The sequence below is a fragment of the Schistocerca cancellata genome, chromosome 8 (genome assembly GCF_023864275.1).
Source record: "Schistocerca cancellata isolate TAMUIC-IGC-003103 chromosome 8, iqSchCanc2.1, whole genome shotgun sequence".
In the NCBI taxonomy this organism is placed as follows: Eukaryota; Metazoa; Arthropoda; class Insecta; order Orthoptera; family Acrididae; genus Schistocerca; species Schistocerca cancellata.
Window position 1 is genome coordinate 450,184,152 of NC_064633.1, and position 11,382 is coordinate 450,195,533.

The 11,382-nt window shown below is 39.0% G+C and overlaps 1 protein-coding gene across 3 annotated transcripts in view; it reads left to right on the plus strand.

The window, feature by feature from the left end:
* The window catches only part of LOC126095181 (vascular endothelial growth factor receptor 1), a 549,049-nt gene that overhangs the window by 433,931 nt on the left and 103,736 nt on the right, over positions 1-11,382 (plus strand). For all 3 annotated transcript variants that reach the window (XM_049909913.1, XM_049909914.1, XM_049909915.1), the window contains 3 exons: positions 2,280-2,437; positions 4,763-4,916; positions 8,873-9,028. In XM_049909913.1, coding sequence (XP_049765870.1) covers positions 2,280-2,437; positions 4,763-4,916; positions 8,873-9,028 — 468 coding nt within the window. The remainder of the gene's footprint in view (positions 1-2,279; positions 2,438-4,762; positions 4,917-8,872; positions 9,029-11,382) is intronic.

Here is an 11,382-nt window from a genome sequence, read left to right on the forward strand (position 1 = left end):
GTGTTTTGATGCGTTGACAGCAACATGCGGGATTTGGTGGCTGTGACTTTAACGCTTCATTGTGACATCTCTCACCATGCAATCAATGCTGAATTACGCACTTTTTAAGTGCAATTACAATCCTTAAATTCATCGTATTAAAACAGACAAATAAATGAGTGACTGTGGTCTGTAACAGCAAGTCTCTCACAATAAAATATTTAAACCCAAACTGACTGACACTGGAGGATGTATGCTCAATCATTGTCTGTTGTGTGTACAGCAAACTATTTGTGATGAGTGTCCTCTGATAACAAACTGACAACTGTTGTGTACTGTGCATTAAAATTTCTTACATTCAATTTAGAACAAATAATTAACTGTGGTGAGTTTGCCCACACTGCTGCAAACAAACAGGGTTTGTGTTCCACCACTACAAAATGTTTCAAAACATCTACAGCAGTTCACCACAAGCACATAGCTGCAAACAGCTATAGCAATAAACCACACTCGGGGCACAATGTGCTTAAACAACTGTAGCAGTCCATAGTGTATGCAGTGATAAGAAAGTGAACTTCCATGAACACATGAAACTAGCAACAAACAAAGCAGAAAAAAATACTCCACAAATTGGCAAGGCTAAATTAAGAACACTACAGACTACCTATATCAATCACAAGAACTTGCATTGTACCGTCTTCCAATAAGTACTGTGATCTGCTGCAAGTGCCTGGGCACATAGACAGACACTGATCAGTAATGAGGCAGCAGTCAGACGAGGACAAGGAAGTGTCTTGTTTAGAATTTGGGTACCACCTCAGAGGGTGCAGTGTGCATGGTGGTGGGAATCTCTCTGATAGACATTACAACTAGTTATAGAGCTGCAATCTACTGGGTAAAGATGGGGAGACTAGACCAGTTAAATGCAATTACCTGTGTAAATCTACAAATTAAATGCCAACTGAATAACTGGCATTTGGATACATGGCAAGGTGAGTGGAACACAAGCCATAAGGTATGTAGACTACACACCATTCTCTCTGACAAGGGAGCTTTTAAGAATGAACCCTATCAATCCCAGCTTCGGTAGGTTACACTTCTTAACTGGTCATGAACTTGAATGACATGAGTCTGAGGCAGATGCAGACATACATGCACATGCGGGGAAGGTGGTTCCCCGGCAGATACAGTCATCTTCTGTGGACAGTACACAAATATCAGAAATGAACTACAAATAGACTAGAGCAACACAGAACCCGACATCCATAGCATAATCAAAAATGAAGAACAGTGGACACAGCTAAACATCTTGGCAAACAAGATATCTAAAATCACATTCGAGAAGTATACACAAACAAGGCAGCAGGCCTACATGTAGCAGGCAGACAGAGCCCAAAGGGTGGAAGAAAACTGATCAACACAATTCCTCAGCAGCTTTGCTGCATTATAATAGCCTTACAATAGACAGTAATTTATAAATTAGATACTAGAAAGTAACAGTTAATAATATAATATAAACACTGAACAAGAACTAAACAAATAACAACCAAATGGCAACACTTGGTAAGAGGAAAAATAGTGATGCATCAGCACGTAGCAAGTATAATGAGTGCCAGCTACGTATCTGATGCAACAGGGCAATGTGCATCTCCAGTGTGTGACTAATTTATAAAGCAAGTGGTATTAAATAGCAGACAACCTCTAGTCTATATAACTTCTAGTTTAGCCTTTATTAATGTAACTTAATGAAGGTATTGAGACTGGTGGTCAGTGTCTCGATCATATTCACACACACCAAACTGATGATGGCACCAATGCAGTCTCTTCATTCGGATCTTCTGTTTCCATTCTTCCTAAAATACTGCAATTATTTTATATTTCAAAAGTAAGAAAAAAACTGCAGAAAAATAAATACTGAAAGAACAAGGATACAAATGATGCTCGCCTCCAGGTAGCGAGACACAGGCAACGTTGTGAGCAGAGGTGGGGACTAGCGGGTGCTGTATATCATGCCCCATTGGGTGCTATACTCCAGTCACAATGACCAAGTGACAATTAACAACCCATCATAAGTTAATTAGGTGGTGCATCATTGGGTCATTAAAAATACAGCAGCTAATAATGAAAGAAGTCCACTGGACTCAGAGGGTTATGCTGTGATTAAGACTCACATTTTTGAGAGTTTGAAGAAAAATGGAGACTGGAATAATACATTAAAGTTATGAAAGTAATTCTGAGGAGGTGCAATGCAATTGCAATGTATTGTGAGCTTTCTGAACTAACATTGTGCATGTTTTCAGGAAAACCTCATGTCTACATGCCACAATATCCACTGAAATTTTTGTATAAACCATCTCAGAAAGCAAGTGCCAAAGTAAATGCCACTATTCTTGGAAGGCCAAGCCCAAATGTGACTTGGTTTTTTCAGCCAGAGGGTAAGGAGAGAATGGCCATCAATGTAAGTAACCTCCATAAATATTACTTCCATAGCTTTTCATTAATTAGTTGTATCAATATTGGAGTAAATGCTGTATAAAATCTGCACTTTATTAAGAGGGCTGTGTTGAGATTTTTCTCAGATACACATTCAAAACAAACATCTTAAAACTCAACCATTGAGTTACTGAATATTGCATTGTAAGTTGTTTTTTGAGAAACACAATACGTTGCAGATTCTGTGTTATAGCTAGAATGTTCTGAGTGTCAGTGAACTATTATCATACTAAGGGAAACTTTGTCTTTGCAGAGAAAATGGGAAGAGGTGGTGGTGAAAAGGGGGAAGTGGTTGTCATTGAGGGGGGGGGGGGTGTCATTTGCAGATTTGTCTGCTTGATTTTTCTGTTTGCTGCATTGCATGTTCAAACATATCAACATTTCGTCTTGGAGGTAATCACAGAACACACAGTATTATTCTCATTATCAGTCTCCTAATAAAACATGATTATGAAAACTGAGTGTGTCTTATGTTTTGTCAAGATACAGTACAAAAATTGGGAGGAAGTCTTCAGTTATTGCTAACATTTTAATCAGAATAATATGGACATTACTTTTCTAAGATGAAAATAAACTTTTTTGTTGTTCATATTTTGGGAATACCATTTTTTCTGCAGTTCATCACCGTTCCATTTCTTAAGGCAAGACGAGAACTTACAGATCAAAGACAGGTCATCCTCCAGCTGTACATTTCTCTTCCTTAAAGTTACAAAATAATGTAACACTTGGTGGCATAAGATATAAACCATTTTCAATGTCATTGATGCAGAGCAGTAAATAATAATAATAATAATAATAATAATGATGATGATGATGATGATGATGATGATGATGATGATGAGCATATAGCATTGGTCGCCGGGAGACCCCTCGTAGGGCGGTTTGGCCGCCGCTCAACAAGTTCTTTAATGCCACTATGCCCGACTTGCGAGTGAATGAGGATGAAATGATGATGAAAGACACACAACACCCAGTTATCTCGAAGCCGCCGGGACCCTGTGCGCGGGAAGTGAGAGTGCTACCGCAAGACCACGAGCCGCGGACATGCAGAGCAGTATTGAAGTATTATTACAGCAAAGACATACAAATTTATAGGCCCGACAAGAACATCGCGTAGAAAGGAAACTGGTATTCATTCCAAACTACAGGTACAGAAAGTGTACCAGCAGTGTGAAGTAGTGAATTCTCAGTGGTTTTGATGCACGTGTTGCTTGATCCAAAGGTTTTTTCCCTCCCAGTATCGAATAGAATAGAAAAAAAGGAAGAATGTTGTAAAGGTGGCAAGGTAGCAATAGGAGAACTCAGGTTTTTTCATGTTGTCACTTACGATGAAAATCATATACTTTGTTTTCAATGTATAAGAGCATGTTTTCATTTTGCTAATCTTTGTTGAATGGTGACCATCAGTATCATTATATTAAATTCCAATTGTGTAAAAAGCCATACATAATTGCCCTTACTGAAATCTCTTGGCACCAATGTGCACTAACAGCTGAATTAAATATTATGGTTGGTAGTAATTGTCATAACTAGTTGGTTAGGTTCTATAAGTGACTGTATAATTCTCTTAATTTTAATTCACCATTCTGTAAACCAGTTGCATTGCTGTTTCCTTTTACTATTGTGTGTCAGTTATTTTGAGCCTTTTATAATTTTAAAACTTGTGTGTACTGTGCTACATGTATATAATCTATCAGTATCACAAACATTCATCACGTACTACTTCTACCATTTTCCCATTATTTGGACTTGTGAGGACCTGTTCGTGATTCTTCACACCATCTGAGGAATAAAACTGTAGGTAGATGTCATTATTTCATATTTGCTTTCTTATTCGTTATCAAGATATAAGGGTGTGAACGATATGAGTTTATTATGACAGTTCAGCTGTTTAGAAAACTTAATCAGAATAAATATCATCAAATTGGATATGAAGGTGTGGTTAAAAGATAAATCTGCATTTAAATTTAGATATGTGAAGAATCTAAGTTTCCATTGCTGTTGAAATTCCATAGAACTGTGTGTTTCTGTTTAATAAACAGAATCACAGAAAAATGAAGCAGCTGTTTAATTCATAAAGTGCAACAAATATCACTGGAAATTTTGGTTTGAGCACAGAATCATAGATGGAAGAGTGAACTACACACACACACATACGTACATACATACATACATACATACATTATTTTTGTGATTATAAATAATTCAATTTAGTTAATTCCTAGGTTTTATTACTGATCTCAAAGGAAAGTTAAATACATGTCTCAATGAATTTAAATTTGATTTACAGAATGAAAATTTCAAAAATTATATTGTTGATGAAGAGGATGGATATGAAAGAATTTCAGAACTGCAGCTGAATGCTACAGTGTCTGGAACAGTGGAATGCATTGCTGCTAATAAGTATGGAAGTGACACAGAGAAAACACAGATCATCATCACTGGTGGGTAATTTAAAAAATTGAATGAATTATGTTGAAACCACTAGGTCTTCAGAGTTAAATTGTGGGCGCAGTTGAGCTCATAGTTATTAGTTCTAATGTAGCCTGTTAATCCACTGTTACTCATTTTTCTGTCCTGACCTGGCCTAACAATGGATGGATATGAAAGAATTTCAGAACTGCAGCTGAATGCTACAGTGTCTGGAACAGTGGAATGCATTGCTGCTAATAAGTTCTTTTCACTAACATTTATTCAAACCACCTTTTTTTTTAGAACAAATTTTAGAAAAAATTAAGAAGCCTGAGACTCAACAGTGTTTCTTAAATTTGTATTTATCAGTTGTGCTTCTTCTGGTGGCAAAGATTTTTTTTTCTTTGTGGTAACTACCTAAAGTAACTTTCAATGCCTGTAACGAAACATTCAATTTTTTGAAGTTACATACTGCACCACAGATTTTTTCCTTTTTTTCCCCCTGAATCTTCAGAATTTCTTTCCAGAGTTTCATTTTAATGTGGCTTCCAACTAATCATGCCATAATGCTGTAAGTCATCAGTTAGTACATAAAATAAAATAATTATTTTGTTTACATTACGGATTACACCTGCTGGCTGTCATGCTATGACGGTAATAAGCAATATTAACTTCACAAAAAGGAAATTAACTTTTTAAAGTTATAATTCTTAAATTCATGTTCTCATTCATGTTCACAGATTATTAATTTTGTTGTGTGCTTATTGTTTTATTATTGTGATGATTCTGGCTGAGCCCCTTTGATTGTCATTTAAAGGTAACTACAATTCATTACACGTGGAAATGTCATCAGAATCCAATTGCAGTACTTTTCTGTATGCAACAGTGTCATCAGTGATGGTATTATAGTGGTGTTGATTCTATCTGATAAACCATTCATGTATATTGAACATGTTAGATGTGCCGTTAGGCTTCCTAGGAGCACACTCAATGTTACTTCCCTTTCTGTAAAACTTAGGCTATCTAGTATCACTTATTGTGTTCACTAGTCAAGTATTCAGTGTCAGTTCCATGTTCACAAATATACTCAATATGATAATGACGTGGTTAGTATTCGCTAATCGAGGTGCTGTGTCTTACTTTTTGAAACTTTAGGTACACAGTCTCTCTCTCTCCACCTTCATCAAATAATATCAAGTTCATGTTTATAAGTAGAGCAAATCATCTTTCAAGTAAGTGGTGTGCAATGCTCTCTCTCTCTCTCTCCACAACTACTGCATACTGCATCCATTTGAACTTGTTAGTTGCAGTAAAGCCTTGGTCTGCCTCTGTGATTTTTACCGCCATTCTTTCCTTATTACTGACAGTTCCTTGATATGGTCTATCAACAGAGGCCTTCTTTTCATAAAGTTATGGCATCAGTTTCTTTTCTCCCTGGTCCAGTTCAGTACCTCTTTATTAGCTGTATGATCTAATTCAAAGATTCAGGTTAGCTGCATCAAAAAATTCATTTCTAGAAATAGTCGTGGTGCTTTCACACCCTAAACTTCTTGCAATACATACATTTTCTTTCCAGTATCTCCTGACATTTTTTGGTCATAATTTTCTTAGGTCATTGAAATAAGATAAAATTATTAAAAATCTGAAACTTAAGAGATTTCATTGTTTATTTTTAATACACACAAAACATTGACTTACTGCTGTAATTATCTTATTCTGATGTCCACTACGCATTTTGAATGTCATGCTTTCAGCAATGGCTGGATTCAATCCTGCCTACATTGTGGCATGCTAATTTCAGAGAATTTGGCACACAGTGATATCACAAGAAAAATATGCGTAATACACAGCTGAATAAATAAGTCCACTGGATGTTGCATAGTTAAACAATTGTCTGTCAGTACACATTTACAAATTGCAGTATTTTACAGCCCTTACAGTGCCAAATTTGTGTGCCATCTTTAATTCTTTTGGTGGCTAATAAATGTTTGCTCTTACTCTCTCTCAGCTGTATTCATTTATTTGTGTTAATTTTGGATTAGTGCACTGAAAATGAATTTCTATATGAGTACAAATCAGTACTCTATGGATGGAGGAGATGTTGCACTTGTCAATGAAAAGGAATGCACTATAGCTTGTTAACTGTCTTACATAAACAGTTTTTGAGAATTTCGGCTGTTGAAATCCATTAGATAGTGAAAGTCCAGGTGTGTTTTTTTTTTTTTTACACATAATGATACACTTGCAGGTCACACAATATTGGCGCCTTTTTTGGATTCTTAAGTAGTTCAGAAACAAAAAATTGTTATGTGTGTTACCATCATACAAAAATGATAAAGAAGAAAGTATGCTTAAGAGAAATGAATGTGTTACCAAACTAACATATGGCACAACTCTGAGGGAGATTTTATCTGCTTTATAAATATGGATGCTTTTAAAATATGGACTGTTTCATTAAAATACACTCCTGGAAATTGAAATAAGAACACCACGAATTCATTGTCCCAGGAAGGGGAAACTTTATTGACACATTCCTGGGGTCAGATACATCACATGATCACACTGACAGAACCACAGGCACATAGACACAGGCAACAGAGCATGCACAATGTCGGCACTAGTACAGTGTATATCCACCTTTCGCAGCAATGCAGGCTGCTATTCTCCCATGGAGACGATCATAGAGATGCTGGATGTAGTCCTGTGGAACGGCTTGCCATGCCATTTCCACCTGGTGCCTCAGTTGGACCAGCGTTCGTGCTGGACGTGCAGACCGCGTGAGACGACACTTCATCCAGTCCCAAACATGCTCAATGGGGGACAGATCCGGAGATCTTGCTGGCCAGGGTAGTTGACTTACACCTTCTAGAGCACGTTGGGTGGCACGGGATACATGCGGACGAGCATTGTCCTGTCGGAACAGCAAGTTCCCTTGCCGGTCTAGGAATGGTAGAACGATGGGTTCGATGACGGTTTGGATGTACCGTGCACTATTCAGTGTCCCCTCGACGATCACCAGTGGTGTACGGCCAGTGTAGGAGATCGCTCCCCACACCATGATGCCGGGTGTTGGCCCTGTGTGCCTTGGTCGTATGCAGTCCTGATTGTGGAGCTCACCTGCACGGCGCCAAACACGCATACGACCATCATTGGCACCAAGGCAGAAGGGACTCTCATCGCTGAAGACGACACGTCTCCATTCGTCCCTCCATTCACGCCTGTCGTGACACCACTGGAGGCGGGCTGCACGATGTTGGGGCGTGAGCAGAAGACGGCCTAACGGTGTGCGGGACCGTAGCCCAGCTTCATGGAGACGGTTGCAAATGGTCCTCGCCGATACCCCAGGAGCAACAGTGTCCCTAATTTGCTGGGAAGTGGCGGTGCAGTCCCCTACGGCACTGCGTAGGATCCTACGGTCTTGGCGTGCATCCGTGCGTTGCTGCGGTCCGGTCCCAGGTCGACGGGCACGTGCACCTTCCGCCGACCACTGGCGACAACATCGATGTACTGTGGAGATCTCACGCCCCACGTGTTGAGCAATTCGGCGGTACGTCCACCCGGCCTCCCGCATGCCCACTATACGCCCTCGCTCAAAGTCCGTCAACTGCACATACGGTTCACGTTCACGCTGTCGCGGCATGCTACCAGTGTTAAAGACTGTGATGGAGCTCCGTATGCCACGGCAAACTGGCTGACACTGACGGCGGCGGTGCACAAATGCTGCGCAGCTAGCGCCATTCGACGGCCAACACCGCGGTTCCTGTTGTGTCCGCTGTGCCGTGCGTGTGATCATTGCTTGTACAGCCCTCTCGCAGTGTCCGGAGCAAGTATGGTGGGTCTGACACACACCGGTGTCAATGTGTTCTTTTTTCCATTTCCAGGAGTGTAGTAGCTCACTTGAAGAGCAAACTGTTCAAATTATTTTAATCTAATTTTCCTGTTATTCAGAGTTTGTTGGCCACAATGACAATATTTTACAAACTTTCAGATGTAGCAGATGGTTTTGGAATATTACCAGTGCAGGAAGAAATTGTAGAAGGAGACACTGTCATTCTTACATGCCGAGCATCACGTCGTAATTTCACTAATAACATGAAATGGTATAGAAATGGAGATGAAGTTGATGGATACAGCGATACTAAACGTGAGTTTAGAAATGGAAAACATACTGGAATCCAGTACTGTATTCTATAAATATTTTAAATTGTTACTTAGAAGTATTTTGCAGTCCAGCTTTACATAATATGATTTAAATATTCATATGTGTTTCTGAAAACTGGCTTCAGTTTCAGATAGTATGACACTTAGCTTCAGAAATGAGGGTGTAATGTCTCAAAGGAGTAACAGCCATGTCTTACTTAGCAACAGTTCTTCTTGTGACGGGGCAGACTTGATTTACTCCCAAAAACATACAATGACTGCATTAAACAACTCAATATATACTTGGTATGAAGTTTCAAGTAAATGTTTGCCTTATGCTAAAGAGTGAATGATTATACTCTTGTTACCTGCCACATAACTTTTGTCCACATTTTTCTGTCTGTTTTGGGTAACATTGAGTAAATTAGTTATCCTTTTGCAGGATGTGCAGTAGAGAGGAAAATGTAGTGGGGGGGGATTGTAGCTGTTCAGGCTGAAACAGACTAGGCTAGGTAATAACTGGACAAGTGAATAAGGTAGAGGGGTAGAGAGAGGTGGAAAGTGGCAGCAGGCAGTGGAAGAGAAAGATGTTGGGTCAGGGGATTTAAAGGGTGCTTTTGCAGCTCTGAGTCACATGTTGTTTTGGTTCCTGTTGGTTCTATAATTGGTGGTATTATATTAGGCATGGCCTTCACCACAGTGGGAAAGGGCAAGTGAAAGTGGCTGGCTTAATACCAGAAAACCTAAGGTCATGAATGGTAAAACACCAGTGGTTACCAGTATCGGAGCAGCATCTCTTTTAGGATTGTGAAGATCCAAAGAAATGAAGTTTCAAGAGAGGTTAGGCTTTAAGCAGACAATCAGTTCCAGACAGAAACTAAACCACATAATTCTAGAATACTGAATCTGTACAAACAGCTATTAACTGAAGATTTTTAACAATAACCAAAAATTTACTTCCATACAGTTACATCTGTCAGTGTGAAATGCCAGCTGTCCTTATTACATCAGAATAGTAGAAGGCTAAGGAATAAAATAATGAGAAATTACTTGCATTGGGAATTGTCTATCAAACTCATTTGAATTAATATGCCTCTTTGAACATCATGTGACCAATGGTATAGATACGTGAAGTGTTACAGGATTTAGGTTAGCATCTCACTTCAGCAGAGCAAAAATGGAGGATGGATGATTTGCCACATTTGTCAGGGTCTGTCACTTACTTAAGAGCATAAATATTAATGAATATTGCATGGGGCAGCATATGGAAGCATGTGGAACAGAAGTAAAATTTCAAATTAAATCCATTATAATATAATAAGTGTATGAAAAGCGGCTACAGCAAACATCAATAAGTTCATAAATCAAACTGAAACGCTATTGGCCTATTTAACAGAAATAAGGCATTTGGTGGGCGTTTCAATTTTAAAATTCTTTCATTAAGAATTTGTTTGCGTTGGCAATATGGTTCAACACATTCTTGCCATAAATTGTCCAACTAAAGTAGCTAACTGTTTAAAAACGGAAATAGAAAATCTTTTTATAGACCTATTAAACAATATTATGGTGTATTACGAAAGCAGTAGCGGACCATGACATGCACTTCGTTATGTTAAATGTTAACACTGATCAGGAGTCCGCCTCTGTAGCATAGCGGTAGCATTATCGCCTACCACGCAGGGGGCTCGGGTTCGATTCCCAGCAGGGGACTGGGTATTGTGTGTCCTTCATCATCATTGACTCGCAAGTCGCCGATGTGGCGTCAGCTAAAAAGTACTTGCAATATGGTGGCTGAACTTCCCCGAATGGGGCCTCCTGGCCAACAATGCCATACACTCATTTCATTTTCACTGGTCAGGAAACAAAATCTGTTAAATCTGAATTCAAGAAGATTCTCAGTTCATCAAAAACTGATTACTTCAGGAAACTCATACGATGTGAACTGGAGTCATGAATACAGTGCTCATGACAAGAGTGAAAAATATTACACACTCATTAATAAAGTCTTTACATTATTTGAAAACTAAGCCAGATTAGACCAATGTTTAGAAAAAGAATACCGGCATATTGTAGCACGAAAAGGAAACTGTGCTTGTCAGTCAGAGGTAGTGCTGATGTTGATACTGCAGAGTATTGAAGGCCGTAAACAGACTTCAAAGAAAATTCATTACGAGAAGATAATTACATCCGGTCAAAAGATAGACAATATGGGATAAAGTGATGGAGGAGACGGCCAGAACCACAGATGAAGTGGAGCAGATAACTTTAAGAGTAAGTGATGAACTGGTAACAGATGTGTGCATAGTTGCAAATCATTCAAGCATTTCATCAGTGTGTTGCCAGCTTCAGTAGACGCCT